This window comes from Staurois parvus, unplaced genomic scaffold, assembly GCF_062004578.1.
Source record: "Staurois parvus isolate SC_StPar_1 unplaced genomic scaffold, SC_StPar_1.0 ptg000227l, whole genome shotgun sequence".
In the NCBI taxonomy this organism is placed as follows: Eukaryota; Metazoa; Chordata; class Amphibia; order Anura; family Ranidae; genus Staurois; species Staurois parvus.
Window position 1 is genome coordinate 868231 of NW_028318023.1, and position 17875 is coordinate 886105.

At 47.9% G+C, this 17875-nt stretch overlaps 1 protein-coding gene across 1 annotated transcript in view; it reads right to left on the reverse strand.

Moving 5' to 3' along the window:
- Positions 1 to 224: 224 nt before the first annotated feature.
- Positions 225 to 17875, reverse strand: part of LOC149460505 (estradiol 17-beta-dehydrogenase 11-like) — a 46726-nt gene continuing 29075 nt past the window's right edge. The window contains exon 7 of the mRNA XM_089679565.1: positions 225 to 4899. Coding sequence (XP_089535691.1) covers positions 4809 to 4899 — 91 coding nt within the window. The 3' untranslated portion in view covers positions 225 to 4808. The remainder of the gene's footprint in view (positions 4900 to 17875) is intronic.

Sequence of the window (17875 nt, forward strand, 5' to 3'; positions counted from 1 at the left end):
TGTCAGAAGTGACTCATGCAGATAGCAGAGTACCCAAGCTGCAGGCAGAAATGGCACTTAATGCTCTGGATTCAGACAAGTACACACTATAGAGGGATATGCTTTCTTCTTATTTCATGATAGAGGTTTACAACTACGACCGATAACACTGTACTGCCAATAGCTCAGAGAAGAAATATGGATAACATGAGAAGCAACTGCCATGTGAATAAAAATAAAACAGATTTTATGTATCAAAGTACATCTTTTATTGGTACAATGACAGAAATATCAATATGACAACTTGGTTTAATACAAAAATAAAAGTGAAAGCCACCAGTAATTATCAAACTGTTAAAAAAAAAATTATAGAAACAAAAATGTGAAACAATTACAGTTTTAAAAGTATCAATGTAAACAGTTATGTGAATTATAAGTATGTCTCTAATATTCAGATGTATAGGTTTGGAAAACATGAATTCCTCCCCAAAGCTGCAGCAATAGGGGCTAGCTTTCTTTTTAAAGAGTTCTTCATACAGTTACAGTGTAACTGACAGACATTGTAATTGTAAAGAAAACAGTCAATCACTCATTATAAAGTAGAGATGCCACAGTGAAATTAAGTCCAGCAAGTGGACCTCATGTCCCAGAGATATGAGCATGACAGCTCGTGTCAGTGTAATACAATTAGAATGGATATAGCTAAACAGGCATCTGCACTCACCGGCATATCACCAGTCCTTCAAGCCACATGTGGAGTGACTTTCCACAGGCAGACAGAGCAGAAATCTTAGTTGGATAAAATGTATTATTTTGGGGGGGGGGGGGGAAGATTGTGCAGGATTCCATTTTGTTGTAGGATGTCTTTTCCTCTCTTTAGTTTTAATGTAGACTGTCTGCCATGACATGACTTTGATGGCTTGCAAGGAAAGTGTAGCACCTTGCCCTAGTCGGGCTAAATTTAGTTTTCGGCTGTACTTACTGGAGTAGCAGTCTGATTTTTTTTATCCTGGTTAGGTTTTCCTCAGCTTTGTAGTTGATTACTCCTGCCTGTCTATGGAAGAAGCTTCCAGAAATAGCTAAGATGGTCAGCCACTGAAGTTATAAATATAAGTTTGACCTCAGCCAATCCCTGAGAGGAGTCACCCAAAAGGTGGCTGGGGAGAAGATATATGTTTGAGAAGCCTGGTCAGCAGTTTTATTCTGCTACGGTTTCTGCCCTCAAGAGGTAGCTAGTGTACTGAAGAGCTGTTAGAATTCAGCATGTGCTGGCTGAGGGTATGAAAGAATTTGAACCCCAGGCATATTTTCTGGAGGACTTCACTTGTGGAGACTGGGATGGAGAAAGATTTTCTCTCTCACTGAAGACTGCCACATGGAAGCTGGGTGAATAACAGCTTTCCTTGGACATTGTGAGCAGTATTTTTGCCTAGGACTCCAGTTGTGCATGTGCTTTGGGAATTAATGCCAGAAGATGCTGAAAGAACTGGGGCTGCTCATATAGGGTCTTAGAATAGCTGGCTATCCCCTCTACCCTGAGCAAAAGCTGCTGCTAATAGATTTGTGAAAAAGAAAGTGTAGTCCTATAACTATTTTGGAGAGTCCTGCACACTGTCCTTCTCTCCTGTTGATTGCTGCAATAAATTTTAATAAATCTACAAAAAGAAATCAATTGGACTGAGCCTGTGTTGTCAGTGTGCATGGATCTGATGTATGGACCTGGAAGTCAAATAAGGGAGAGCTGGGCATATTCTTAGCAGCCCCTCCAGTGTTAAGCACTTCAAAGGCAAGAATCCATTGCAGGATCCAACACATTTCCCTGTCTCTGATCTTGAATACTGGAATCATTTGTTATTTCTTCTTCTGATACAAAGAGGCAAACCGATGCTTTTCAGCACAGGATCCTTTGACGTTTCTGGCAATTGCATTTCAGCATTTAGGAATGTGGCTGCACCAGACATCTTACCTATGTATCTGTGCATCCATCCTCACAGACCTGAGAATGATAAAATCATTTGCCCAACACCAGTCCCTAGGATTGGTGTCACCTGGTGCAGTAACACGTAGTGTAGCCCCTACAGAGAGGAAGGAGCGGTGCTGGTGTAGCGGTAAATGAGTATCCCATGTAGATATGCATCCCCTGAAGCAACTGCGCATGTGCCAGTTTCAGGCCGAAGAAGCCGATCTCCAACTTTAGCACAGAGCTGCCACAGTTAACCCATTACAGGCTGCAAACAGTTGAAGCTGATCCCGCGGATCACAATGGGTTGCAAGATCAGTTATCCCCGTATAGGTTCAGCTCTGTGCTAAAGTCGGAGATCGGCTTGAAACTGGCACATACGCAGTTGCTTCAGGGGATGCATATCTACACGGGATACTCATTTTACTGCTACACCGGGGGCAGCTGTGACTGTGCTGGGAATCCAGGAACACCCCAATAACTGGCAAGGACCTTCACAGAGCCCAGAAGCTCTGCTGGCATCCTGCTCCTGTACCCCCTGTGATGTTGTCACCCGGTGCGGACCGCATTCCCCTAGGGACACCACTGCCCAACACCAGAAATGCTTTCATAGCATTTCCTGTGGCTGCTATGTGCCCTGTGATGTAATTTACAGGGCTGCAGGAAACAAATAGGCATAATACCGTAAATTCCCAATTCAATACTCTTCCCTATGTATTTCTGCAAAGATGTTCGTCAAACTTTATTAAAGTTTTTAACCTATTTAATCTTTACACTGTCTATTACCTCCAGCCTGGACCAAGAAAAAATTGTAAAGTTAAGCAAAATAGTTCTGGCATTCTATGGGACTGTAACACCAACCCTATGATATCATATGTCACAGTAAAATCATTTTAACTGGAGGAATATCACTTTAACCAAAGTATCATCTGATACACATTTGTATGGGTGATAGGTACGAGATACGAGGTTCAACGCTAGTCTCAGTGTAAATACAAGCTGTTTTTTTACATAAATAATTTTCACAGCAGCATGAATTTGAACTACTACAAAAAACATTAATCACACAGCATTTTAAAATAATGGTTATGTCTTCCATTTCAGTATAATTATTTTCAGAAAATGAGGACCTAATCTAAGCAGTTGGCTACAAACTGTAAACCTTACAAAGTATTTTCTCAATTAAGGTTTACAGGTGTAGCACCCTCCTAATGAGGTTCTAGGATGTGTATGGTTAGGTTAGGCATAGCTATGTTTCTCTGCTTACCAGAGTGCCTGTCAGGTAATTCAGTGTGGTATTCTGCTTAACAGAGTGCTGTGATTGATCAGTCAGGTCTGCTCATGATGCTCTGGGGCGGTTTTAGTTTGTCTGAGTTCTGCCCAACTTCAGGAAGCTATGAGAGTCTTCCAGAACATGGGTAGGGGCTAGGTGAATGAACAGCATGAATATGGATACAGCCCTGGCAAATTGCAGGGGAAGGCAGTCCCGTTGCATGCTGGGAGTAGTATTTATGTTCTGTGAGCACATGGGTTCAGTGTTTTTCCTGGGAGAGGATTGAACAGCCAGGCTGGAGGCAGGCTGCCTCACCTGGCATTTGCTGCCATGTGACCTCAGGTGGGTCGACTTGAGGGCCTAAAGTTAGAGAGAGTGACCCTGGTTCTACAGTAATCTGACTGAGAGAAGCTGTCTGCCAAAGATCTGTCTGGTATCATTGGAAAGAGAGTCACTTGGAAGATTGGAAGGAGGCAACCATTCTGTCCTTGGGCTTGTGCGCACAGACACAGAAATCTTGGGGACTCTGTGTGCTTTCCTTCCCTCTGGTGCTTGATAGCCAGTGTGGGTCTGAGAAAAAGGAACACTGGCTAGTGTTCTGAAGATGAAAAACAAAAAAGTTGTAATTGCAAAGTGCAAACAACAAAGGTAGGTAATGACCGCCCATGCAATGTAGCTCGTGTGTTTTTCATACTCAGCCAGGTTAAACACCCACATCTTTATTATAAGGTGTGTCTTTGAGCTCAACAATAGGTTACCCCACCTATACCTAGTGGTAATTCTGTTTGAACGATAGTGTTCTGAAGAGCTTGTCCAATTGTTACTACTGCAAAGGACTTTGTTCAGCTACGTTACCTTTGGGGTGTTGCAGTTGTAACTGGCTTTTACCTGAGGAGCTCAGCTCTGTAACCACTACTACTGCAAAAAGGGACCTTGCTCACTTAGTAGACACTGAATTTGTAGAGGCTGATCTACTGACAGCCTTTAAGCAAAATTAAACCCTTCGCTTTACAGCCAAAGAAGCTGCTTCTGTTTGATCTGCAACTGCCATGGTGCTGCACATGTGATCAGTTATGACTCCAGCCATTTGATGGTTTGACAGTTTGGTGAGGATACAAGCAAGGATGACAGTTAGCAATCGCAGCATTTCAGGAATATAACTGTTTTTTTCTTAAATGTTAAATCGATGGGTTTAGTTCCGCTTTATGATTTACTGCTGTTCAGGGGCTCTGGGGTTGAGCAAAATGGCAGCCTCCAGCAAAAAGAAACAGGTGCAATGCTGAAGGCAATTTACTGCACACACTAATTTTGGTAGCATGATTTTTAATGTGGAATGTATGTTCCTCCTAAAGAACATTCTTTTTTATCAAGCTGTGCTGGGTAAAGTTCTGCTTTAAGCAGGTGAATGTACCCTAAATGTTCCTGCTCATTAATAATATGTCCCATAATATTTAGGTGATCTCATAGTAAACAGATCCTGGTTTGTTGCTATACGCTCATGAACTTTGTATTTCAGCTTTGCCTTTATGAAGTTTTACTAAATCAACCTGATAAAATGAACATATGGAAAAAAATGTAGATGTTGTTGATGTTATTCTATTTGTCCTTGTCAATGCACCTTACTTTGGCATCAAATTTTATCTTGATGAAGACATTCAAAGCTTTCAAAGCCCGTTCTGGTAACATTCTGTAAATAGAAAGCATGAAAGAATAAATTTACACATTTTTATGTAGCGCTCAACTGTATTAGATAGTTTATATACTTGTTCCCGAGATGCATTGACTTGATGCAGAACTCCTTTAAATCTACATGTTGGGTACAATGACCACTGAAGTCTTGAGCAAGGAAATTAATTTTGATCTATTTTTGTGAGTTGAAGTTATCATATTATCTGTTTAAGTAAGTCCTGAAACCATGATACATATACTGTATCATTTCTTCTCAGGATATATGCTTGAGTTACTCTGGGCCACTAAACTAATATTAGATTATCCTAAGTCTGCGTGCTCTTTTTGCCTTTATTATTTTTGTATGTAGAGTTATACCCCCATGCACATTATGATAGAAAACTGGCTGCACAAGCCCATCCAAAAGGTAGGTGATTAATTGCATATTTTCTGAATGGTCTAAAGTTGTGAGCGGTGTGCCCCAGGGTTCTGTTCTAGGACCAATTCTGTTTAGCTTCATAAAATATATAGAAGTTGGAATAAATAGTTCAATCTCAGTGTTTGCTGAAGATACAAAGCTAAGCAGGGCAATAACTTCACAGCAGGATATAGCAACTTTACAAGAACACCTAGCTGAAATAGAGGGGTTGGAAACTATATAGTATATGAGTTTTATTTTATAAATATGTATTGCACATTGGCATATCATCCGTCGGTGCAAGGTGTTCACTGCACACTGACCCCGAGGGGGGGGGGGGCACTGTGCTCTGACATATACTGCACCCATGGATGATACATATCAGGGGCAATGGCAGAACTACCAGTATTGCACTTGCACCCACACCCTGGAGTGCTGCCACTGAAGGGGGGCCCACCACCAGCCCAAAGGCTCATCTACCAGTATGAGAGGGGAGCTAGTCTCACTTCCAGGCAGGCACACAGTGTCCACACACCAGTCCGCCCAACTCATCCTCTCCACCCATTCAGTTCCCAGCTATGATGCCAGAGTTGTCATGGTAGGAGGTGGAGACTGAAATAGAAAGTCATCTGCTTTCATGCGAGGAGACCCCATGTTGGTATAGGAGTTACTGGAGACATGTGAAGCTGCAGAAATACTGAGACTGAGCAAGTAGGGCCAAGCACTGCAACTGATCCCATCCTCCCCCTCCCACCGCTGCCACTGATCACTCTCCCACCGCTACCATTGATCCCACCCCCCCTTACCACTGCTGCCAGTGATCACCCCCCCCACACACACACACCATTGCCACTGATCCCATTCCCCCCACCACTGCAGCCACTGATCACCCCCCACCATTACCACCACCACTGCCACAGATCCCATCCCCACCACCAATAGCCCACCCCCCCCCCTCCTCACACAGATGGAAGAGGAGAGAGAGAGAAAGCTGGACCTGCTCCTCTTCCTTCCGCCCCTTTTCTCCTATGTGTGCCCGTGCCCCCACCCACTACCATACTCTTTGTACTCCTCTCCTGTTTATACTACCCACCGCCATACACTCTGCACTCCTCTCCTGTACATACTGCCCTCCGCCATACACTCTGCACTCCTCTCCTGTCCACACTACAAACTGCCACACAGTCTGCACTCCTCTCCTGTACATGTTTCGCTACCCCCGAAGGAGCTGCTTCTATGTTGCCCCGGTTTCCCCTTAACTCGCCACGCAGCCAGGCACAGTGTATTTCTTCTGCCAAATACACACTTCTGCTCATTGTCTTCAATTACCATTCTAGGGGATGTTTGTTTTTGGAATTTATTGTAGAACTGGGGATAGGGATGGGGAATTGTAGTTGGATACTCCAAAATCAGAACTATTCACACTGAGGACATGTAGCTGATCTCTTAGCTGAACACTTATGAAGTCTTGGTTGACAGTAGATAGACTTGCCTTTGTAACATATAGCAGCAAGTAGTTTAGGAGTGAGCAAAGTCCCTTTTCTCAGTAGTAGTTACAGGGCTGAACTCCTCAGGTATAAGCCAGTAAGGACAGACTGCGACAGCCCAAAAGGTAACGTATCTGAGCAAAGTCCTTTGCAGTAGCAACATATTGACGAGCTATTCAGAACACTAGCCAGTGTTCCCTGAGAGTCCCAAAATTCCTCAATGTCAGTACTCACAAGGCCCAAGGACAGCATGGTTGCCTCCTCCCAATTGTCCAAGCGTAACCCTCCAGTGATACCAGACAGAGCTTTGGCAGACAGTTCCCGTCAGTCAGCTTACTGAAGAATCAGGGTTACTCTCTTTAACTACAGGCCCTCAGGTTGACCCACCTGAGGCCACATGGCAGCAAATTGCCAGGCGAGGCAGCCTGTCTCCAGCCTGGCTGGTGCAATCTGCTCCCGGGAAAGACACTGAACCCATGTGCTCTCAGAAAAAAAAATACCACTCCCAGCATTCAATGGGACTACCTTCCCCTGCAATTGGCCAGGGTTGTATCCATATTCATGCTGTTCATTTGCCTAGCCCCTACCCATGTTCTGGAAGGCTCTCAGCTTCCTGAGGCCGGGCAGAACTCAGACATACTCCAACAGCAACAGAGCAGCATGAGCAGACCTAATTCATCAATCACAGCACTGTTAAGCAGAATACCACACTGAATTTACCTGACAGGTAAATGGTAGTGACTAGAGATGAGCGAATCGAAGTATCCGAAGTGGAATTCGAGTCGAATATCGGAAAAATTTCGATTCGTGCCGAATCCGAAAAATAGCCTAATTCGGACGCGCGAATCGAAATTTTTCAGAAAATGGCGGCTGACATGTGCGGCGACGGAGCGGGGATGTCTGGGAAGGCGCGCAGACAAGGCGCGCTGACCCATAATGCATTCCTCAACTACATGTGATCGCATCAGCCTATCAGCAGCCAGCCAGCCAGCACTGTGTAATGGTCGAGCTATAAATAGCGGCCATTTTGGAATTCTTCATTTGCCTGCAGTTATTGAACAGAGGCAGACCGCTCTGTACTAGGGACAGGGACAGAGTTAGGGCCACAGAAACGATAATTGGGGACAGAGAAAAGTTACTTAGGGACAGAGAACCATTACTCAGGGACACAGACTTGTTAATGAGGGCCACAGAATCGTTATTTAGGGACAAAGAAACGCTAGTTAGGGCCACAGAATTCATAATCAGGGACAGACAGAATTGTTACTCAGTGCCAGAGAATTGTTACTTAGGGCCACAGAAACGTTATTAGGGCCACAGAATTGTTACTCAGGGACAGACAGAATTGTTACTGAGTGCCAGAGAATTGTTACTCAGGGACAGACAGAATTGTTACTGAGTGCCAGAGAATTGTTACTTAGGGCCACAGAAACTTTAATTAGGGCCACAGAATTTTTACTCAGGGACAGACAGAATTGTTACTCAGTGCCAGAGAATTGTTACTCAGGGACAGACAGAATTGTTACTGAGTGCCAGAGAATTGTTACTTAGGGCCACAGAAACTTTACTTAGGGCCACAGAATTTTTACTCAGGGACAGACAGAATTGTTACTGAGTGCCAGAGAATTGTTACTCAGGGACAGACAGAATTGTTACTGAGTGCCAGAGAATTGTTACTTAGGGCCACAGAAACTTTACTTAGGGCCACAGAATTGTTACTCGCACAGACACAGAATTGTTACTCGCACAGACACAGAATTGTTACTGAAGGCCACAGAACTGTTACTTAGGGCCACAGAATTGTTACTCGCACAGACACAGAATTGTTACTCGCACAGACACAGAACTGTTACTGAGGGCCACAGAACTGTTACTTAGGGCCACAGAATTGTTACTCGCACAGACACAGAATTGTTGCTCAGGGCCACAGAACTGTTACTTAGGGACAAAGAAACGCTAGTTAGGGCCACAGAATTCATACTCAGGGACAGACAGAATTGTTACGGAGTGCCAGAGAATTGTTACTCTGGGCCACAGAAACTTTACTTAGGGCCACAGAATTTTTACTCAGGGACAGACAGAATTGTTACTGAGTGCCAGAGAATTGTTACTTAGGGCCACAGAAACTTTACTTAGGGCCACAGAATTGTTACTCGCACAGACACAGAATTGTTACTCGCACAGACACAGAATTGTTACTGAAGGCCACAGAACTGTTACTTAGGGCCACAGAATTGTTACTCGCACAGACACAGAACTGTTACTGAGGGCCACAGAACTGTTACTTAGGGCCACAGAATTGTTACTCGCACAGACACAGAATTGTTACTCAGGGCCACAGAACTGTTACTTAGGGACAAAGAAACGCTAGTTAGGGCCACAGAATTCATACTCAGGGACAGACAGAATTGTTACGGAGTGCTAGAGAATTGTTACTCTGGGCCACAGAAACTTTACTTAGGGCCACAGAATTTTTACTCAGGGACAGACAGAATTGTTACTGAGTGCCAGAGAATTGTTACTCAGGGACAGACAGAATTGTTACGGAGTGCCAGAGAATTGTTACTCAGGGCCACAGAAACTTTACTTAGGGCCACAGAATTTTTACTCAGGGACAGACAGAATTGTTACTGAGTGCCAGAGAATTGTTACTCAGGGACAGACAGAATTGTTACGGAGTGCCAGAGAATTGTTACTTAGGGCCACAGAAACTTTACTTAGGGCCACAGAATTGTTACTCGCACAGACACAGAATTGTTACTCGCACAGACACAGAACTGTTACTGAGGGCCACAGAAACTTTACTTAGGGACAAAGAAACGCTAGTTAGGGCCACGGAATTCATACTCAGGGACAGACAGAATTGTTACGGAGTGCCAGAGAATTGTTACTCAGGGCCACAGAAACTTTACTTAGGGCCACAGAATTTTTACTCAGGGACAGACAGAATTGTTACTGAGTGCCAGAGAATTGTTACTCAGGGACAGACAGAATTGTTACGGAGTGCCAGAGAATTGTTACTCAGGGACAGACAGAATTGTTACTGAGTGCCAGAGAATTGTTACTTAGGGCCACAGAAACTTTAATTAGGGCCACAGAATTTTTACTCAGGGACAGACAGAATTGTTACTGAGTGCCAGAGAATTGTTACTCAGGGACAGACAGAATTGTTACGGAGTGCCAGAGAATTGTTACTCAGGGACAGACAGAATTGTTACTGAGTGCCAGAGAATTGTTACTTAGGGCCACAGAAACTTTAATTAGGGCCACAGAATTTTTACTCAGGGACAGACAGAATTGTTACTGAGTGCCAGAGAATTGTTACTCAGGGACAGACAGAATTGTTACGGAGTGCCAGAGAATTGTTACTCAGGGACAGACAGAATTGTTACTGAGTGCCAGAGAATTGTTACTCAGGGACAGACAGAATTGTTACTGAGTGCCAGAGAATTGTTACTTAGGGCCACAGAAACTTTAATTAGGGCCACAGAATTTTTACTCAGGGACAGACAGAATTGTTACTGAGTGCCAGAGAATTGTTACTCAGGGACAGACAGAATTGTTACCGAGTGCCAGAGAATTGTTACTCAGGGACAGGCAGAATTGTTACAGAGTGCCAGAGAATTGTTACTTAGGGCCACAGAAACTTTAATTAGGGCCACAGAATTTTTACTCAGGGACAGACAGAATTGTTACTGAGTGCCAGAGAATTGTTACTCAGGGACAGACAGAATTGTTACCGAGTGCCAGAGAATTGTTACTCAGGGACAGACAGAATTGTTACTGAGTGCCAGAGAATTGTTACTTAGGGCCACAGAAACTTTAATTAGGGCCACAGAATTTTTACTCAGGGACAGACAGAATTGTTACTGAGTGCCAGAGAATTGTTACTCAGGGACAGACAGAATTGTTACCGAGTGCCAGAGAATTGTTACTCAGGGACAGACAGAATTGTTACTCAGTGCCAGAGAATTGTTACTTAGGGCCACAGAAACTTTAATTAGGGCCACAGAATTTTTACTCAGGGACAGACAGAATTGTTACTGAGTGCCAGAGAATTGTTACTCAGGGACAGACAGAATTGTTACTGAGTGCCAGAGAATTGTTACTTAGGGCCACAGAAACTTTAATTAGGGCCACAGAATTTTTACTCAGGGACAGACAGAATTGTTACTGAGTGCCAGAGAATTGTTACTCAGGGACAGACAGAATTGTTACGGAGTGCCAGAGAATTGTTACTCAGGGACAGACAGAATTGTTACAGAGTGCCAGAGAATTGTTACTCAGGGACAGACAGAATTGTTACTGAGTGCCAGAGAATTGTTACTTAGGGCCACAGAAACTTTAATTAGGGCCACAGAATTTTTACTCAGGGACAGACAGAATTGTTACTGAGTGCCAGAGAATTGTTACTCAGGGACAGACAGAATTGTTACGGAGTGCCAGAGAATTGTTACTCAGGGCCACAGAAACTTTACTTAGGGCCACAGAATTTTTACTCAGGGACAGACAGAATTGTTACTGAGTGCCAGAGAATTGTTACTCAGGGACAGACAGAATTGTTACGGAGTGCCAGAGAATTGTTACTCAGGGACAGACAGAATTGTTACTGAGTGCCAGAGAATTGTTACTTAGGGCCACAGAAACTTTAATTAGGGCCACAGAATTTTTACTCAGGGACAGACAGAATTGTTACTGAGTGCCAGAGAATTGTTACTCAGGGACAGACAGAATTGTTACCGAGTGCCAGAGAATTGTTACTCAGGGACAGACAGAATTGTTACTGAGTGCCAGAGAATTGTTACTTAGGGCCACAGAAACTTTAATTAGGGCCACAGAATTTTTACTCAGGGACAGACAGAATTGTTACTGAGTGCCAGAGAATTGTTACTCAGGGACAGACAGAATTGTTACGGAGTGCCAGAGAATTGTTACTCAGGGCCACAGAAACTTTACTTAGGGCCAGAGAATTTTTACTCAGGGACAGACAGAATTGTTACTGAGTGCCAGAGAATTGTTACTCAGGGACAGACAGAATTGTTACGGAGTGCCAGATAATTGTTACTCAGGGCCCCAGAAACTTTACTTAGGGCCACAGAATTTTTACTCAGGGACAGACAGAATTGTTACTGAGTGCCAGAGAATTGTTACTCAGGGACAGACAGAATTCTTACTGAGTGCCAGAGAATTGTTACTTAGGGCCACAGAAACTTTACTTAGGGCCACAGAATTGTTACTCGCACAGACACAGAATTGTTACTGAGGGCCACAGAACTGTTACTTGGGGCCACAGAAACGTTAATCAGGGACACAGAATTGTTACTGAGGGCCACAGAACTGTTACTTAGGGCCACAGAATTGTTACTCGCACAGACACAGAATTGTTACTCAGGGACACAGAATTGTTACTCAGGGACACATAATCGTTTAATTAAAGAGTATGTCAGACAACATGCAGAGGAGTGGCAGAGGAGGCAATGTTTTAGGAGCGAGCAGACGTGGCAGCAGAGGAAGGGGTCGAGGCAGCACTATTCGCAGCCAGAGGCCAGTGCTCCCGGTGTCATCCAGCGGTCGTGTCTCCACCGACAACCCTGCCGTCGTCGATTGGTTGGCTCGGTCGTCTTCCTCTTCCCAGGTCACCTCTGACACCTACAGCCAACGGTCGGTGGGTACGTCAGACACAACCGTTAGTTGGCATGGCCCGGGACCTAGCCCACTGAAATCACGTGTCCTCTACCTGCCCCTGTCCTTTGGTGTTCCCTCACCAAGCGAAGTATCGCATGCTGTGGGCTCAGCCCCACTGTACAGTGAGGAAGAGCTAACAGAGGGCGGTCAGGAACGGGGGGAGACATCCGCCTTTTCAGCAGCTAGGCGAAGAAGTAGTGGCGAGGAGAGTGGCCCGGTAGCCGGTCTAGAGACAGGTCTGTCTCCTGACCCAGACGCAGCCGAGGGGGCTAGTAGTGAGGCGGAGACCCTACTTGATGATGAGGAGGTTGATCGCACTTGGCAGCCTCGTCGTCATCAGGCAATTTCTTCCGCATCATCAGGAGAAGAGGGTGGCAGCTTGGCAGTGAGCGAAACAGTCGGTGGGTTGCCCAGGAGACAGCAGGAGGGTCGCAGCAGTGTCAGTGGAAGCAGTGTCAGTGGAGCCAAACGGCCACGGAGTAGAGCACCAGCTCCACTGCAGCCTACCACCACGGCCAGTAGTGGTGCCGGTGTGCACGGAGGAAGCAGCAGTCAGCCAGTGAGGAGTATCGGGGGCAAAGTTTCCTACTCGGCGGTGTGGCAATTTTTCGTCAAGCCGCCCGAGGAAGTAAACGTAGCCGTATGTCGACTATGTGGCCAGAAAGTCAAGCGTGGCCAGGGGGCCCATGTTGGGACTATTTGGGCCATGTTGGGACAATGGGAGACCTCCCATTGCTGCTGTCTCCATCGCCACACTCTGCCATGTGCCACTTTCAGGTCTCCTCACACACTGCTGGTGTGTAGAATTTTTTGACATAGGGTGCTGGCAGATTAAGGGCCTCCCATAGCTGCTGCCAGGCCCCTAATCTGCCATAGGCCCCTATATACCGCCTCCTCATGCTGCTGCCAGGTCCAGAGTCTCTCATGGGTCCCTGTACGGCCTCCCATTGCTGCTGTCTCCATCGCCACACTCTGCCATGTGCCACTTTCAGGTCTCCTCACACACTGCTGGTGTGTAGAATTTTTTGACATAGGGTGCTGGCAGATTACGGGCCTCCCATAGCTGCTGCCAGGCCCCTAATCTGCCATAGGCCCCTATATACCGCCTCCTCATGCTGCTGCCAGGTCCAGAGTCTCTCATGGGTCCCTGTACGGCCTCCCATTGCTGCTGTCTCCATCGCCACACTCTGCCATGTGCCACTTTCAGGTCTCCTCACACACTGCTGGTGTGTAGAATTTTTTGACATAGGGTGCTGGCAGATTAAGGGCCTCCCATAGCTGCTGCCAGGCCCCTAATCTGCCATAGGCCCCTATATACCGCCTCCTCATGCTGCTGCCAGGTCCAGAGTCTCTCATGGGTCCCTGTACGGCCTCCCATTGCTGCTGTCTCCATCGCCACACTCTGCCATGTGCCACTTTCAGGTCTCCTCACACTGCTGGTGTGTAGAATTTTTTGACATAGGGTGCTGGCAGATTACGGGCCTCCCATTGCTGCTGCCAGGCCCCTAATCTGCCATGGGCCCCTATATACCGCCTCCTCATGCTGCTGCCAGGTCCAGAGTCTGTCATGGGTCCCTGTACGGCCTCCCATTGCTGCTGTCTCCATCGCCACACTCTGCCATGTGCCACTTTCAGGTCTCCTCACACACTGCTGGTGTGTAGAATTTTTTGACATAGGGTGCTGGCAGATTATGGGCCTCCCATTGCTGCTGCCAGGCCCCTAATCTGCCATAGGCCCCTATATACCGCTTCCTCATGCTGCTGCCAGGTCCAGAGTCTCTCATGCCATGTGCCACTTTCAGGTCTCCTCACACTGCTGGTGTGTTGAATTTTTTGACATAGGGTGCTGGCAGATTATGGGCCTCCCATAGCTGCTGCCAGGCCCCTAATCTGCCATAGGCCCCTATATACCGCCTCCTCATGCTGCTGCCAGGTCCAGAGTCTGTCATGGGTCCCTGTACGGCCTCCCATTGCTGCTGTCTCCATCGCCACACTCTGCCATGTGCCACTTTCAGGTCTCCTCACACTGCTGGTGTGTAGAATTTTTTGACATAGGGTGCTGGCAGATTACGGGCCTCCCATTGCTGCTGCCAGGCCCCTAATCTGCCATGGGCCCCTATATACCGCCTCCTCATGCTGCTGCCAGGTCCAGAGTCTGTCATGGGTCCCTGTACGGCCTCCCATTGCTGCTGTCTCCATCGCCACACTCTGCCATGTGCCACTTTCAGGTCTCCTCACACACTGCTGGTGTGTAGAATTTTTTGACATAGGGTGCTGGCAGATTAAGGGCCTCCCATAGCTGCTGCCAGGCCCCTAATCTGCCATAGGCCCCTATATACCGCCTCCTCATGCTGCTGCCATGTCCAGAGTCTGTCATGGGTCCCTGTACGGCCTCCCATTGCTGCTGTCTCCATCGCCACACTCTGCCATGTGCCACTTTCAGGTCTCCTCACACTGCTGGTGTGTAGAATTTTTTGACATAGGGTGCTGGCAGATTACGGGCCTCCCATAGCTGCTGCCAGGCCCCTAATCTGCCATGGGCCCCTATATACCGCCTCCTCATGCTGCTGCCAGGTCCAGAGTCTCTCATGCCATGTGCCACTTTCAGGTCTCCTCACACTGCTGGTGTGTTGAATTTTTTGACATAGGGTGCTGGCAGATTATGGGCCTCCCATAGCTGCTGCCAGGCCCCTAATCTGCCATAGGCCCCTATATACCGCCTCCTCATGCTGCTGCCAGGTCCAGAGTCTGTCATGGGTCCCTGTACGGCCTCCCATTGCTGCTGTCTCCATCGCCACACTCTGCCATGTGCCACTTTCAGGTCTCCTCACACACTGCTGGTGTGTAGAATTTTTTGACATAGGGTGCTGGCAGATTAAGGGCCTCCCATAGCTGCTGCCAGGCCCCTAATCTGCCATAGGCCCCTATATACCGCCTCCTCATGCTGCTGCCAGGTCCAGAGTCTGTCATGGGTCCCTGTACGGCTTCCCATTGCTGCTGTCTCCATCGCCACACTCTGCCATGTGCCACTTTCAGGTCTCCTCACACTGCTGGTGTGTAGAATTTTTTGACATAGGGTGCTGGCAGATTACGGGCCTCCCATTGCTGCTGCCAGGCCCCTAATCTGCCATGGGCCCCTATATACCGCCTCCTCATGCTGCTGCCAGGTCCAGAGTCTGTCATGGGTCCCTGTACGGCCTCCCATTGCTGCTGTCTCCATCGCCACACTCTGCCATGTGCCACTTTCAGGTCTCCTCACACACTGCTGGTGTGTAGAATTTTTTGACATAGGGTGCTGGCAGATTACGGGCCTCCCATAGCTGCTGCCAGGCCCCTAATCTGCCATGGGCCCCTATATACCGCCTCCTCATGCTGCTGCCAGGTCCAGAGTCTCTCATGGGTCCCTGTACGGCCTCCCATTGCTGCTGTCTCCATCGCCACACTCTGCCATGTGCCACTTTCAGGTCTCCTCACACTGCTGGTGTGTAGAATTTTTTTGACATAGGGTGCTGGCAGATTACGGGCCTCCCATTGCTGCTGCCAGGCCCCTAATCTGCCATGGGCCCCTATATACCGCCTCCTCATGCTGCTGCCAGGTCCAGAGTCTGTCATGGGTCCCTGTACGGCCTCCCATTGCTGCTGTCTCCATCGCCACACTCTGCCATGTGCCACTTTCAGGTCTCCTCACACACTGCTGGTGTGTAGAATTTTTTGACATAGGGTGCTGGCAGATTATGGGCCTCCCATTGCTGCTGCCAGGCCCCTAATCTGCCATAGGCCCCTATATACCGCTTCCTCATGCTGCTGCCAGGTCCAGAGTCTCTCATGCCATGTGCCACTTTCAGGTCTCCTCACACTGCTGGTGTGTTGAATTTTTTGACATAGGGTGCTGGCAGATTATGGGCCTCCTATAGCTGCTGCCAGGCCCCTAATCTGCCATAGGCCCCTATATACCGCTTCCTCATGCTGCTGCCAGGTCCAGAGTCTCTCATGCCATGTGCCACTTTCAGGTCTCCTCACACTGCTGGTGTGTTGAATTTTTTGACATAGGGTGCTGGCAGATTATGGGCCTCCCATAGCTGCTGCCAGGCCCCTAATCTGCCATAGGCCCCTATATACCGCCTCCTCATGCTGCTGCCAGGTCCAGAGTCTGTCATGGGTCCCTGTACGGCCTCCCATTGCTGCTGTCTCCATCGCCACACTCTGCCATGTGCCACTTTCAGGTCTCCTCACACACTGCTGGTGTGTAGAATTTTTTGACATAGGGTGCTGGCAGATTAAGGGCCTCCCATAGCTGCTGCCAGGCCCCTAATCTGCCATAGGCCCCTATATACCGCCTCCTCATGCTGCTGCCAGGTCCAGAGTCTGTCATGGGTCCCTGTACGGCCTCCCATTGCTGCTGTCTCCATCGCCACACTCTGCCATGTGCCACTTTCAGGTCTCCTCACACTGCTGGTGTGTAGAATTTTTTGACATAGGGTGCTGGCAGATTACGGGCCTCCCATTGCTGCTGCCAGGCCCCTAATCTGCCATGGGCCCCTATATACCGCCTCCTCATGCTGCTGCCAGGTCCAGAGTCTGTCATGGGTCCCTGTACGGCCTCCCATTGCTGCTGTCTCCATCGCCACACTCTGCCATGTGCCACTTTCAGGTCTCCTCACACACTGCTGGTGTGTAGAATTTTTTGACATAGGGTGCTGGCAGATTATGGGCCTCCCATTGCTGCTGCCAGGCCCCTAATCTGCCATAGGCCCCTATATACCGCTTCCTCATGCTGCTGCCAGGTCCAGAGTCTCTCATGCCATGTGCCACTTTCAGGTCTCCTCACACTGCTGGTGTGTTGAATTTTTTGACATAGGGTGCTGGCAGATTATGGGCCTCCTATAGCTGCTGCCAGGCCCCTAATCTGCCATAGGCCCCTATATACCGCTTCCTCATGCTGCTGCCAGGTCCAGAGTCTCTCATGCCATGTGCCACTTTCAGGTCTCCTCACACTGCTGGTGTGTTGAATTTTTTGACATAGGGTGCTGGCAGATTATGGGCCTCCCATAGCTGCTGCCAGGCCCCTAATCTGCCATAGGCCCCTATATACCGCCTCCTCATGCTGCTGCCAGGTCCAGAGTCTGTCATGGGTCCCTGTACGGCCTCCCATTGCTGCTGTCTCCATCGCCACACTCTGCCATGTGCCACTTTCAGGTCTCCTCACACACTGCTGGTGTGTAGAATTTTTTGACATAGGGTGCTGGCAGATTAAGGGCCTCCCATAGCTGCTGCCAGGCCCCTAATCTGCCATAGGCCCCTATATACCGCCTCCTCATGCTGCTGCCAGGTCCAGAGTCTGTCATGGGTCCCTGTACGGCCTCCCATTGCTGCTGTCTCCATCGCCACACTCTGCCATGTGCCAC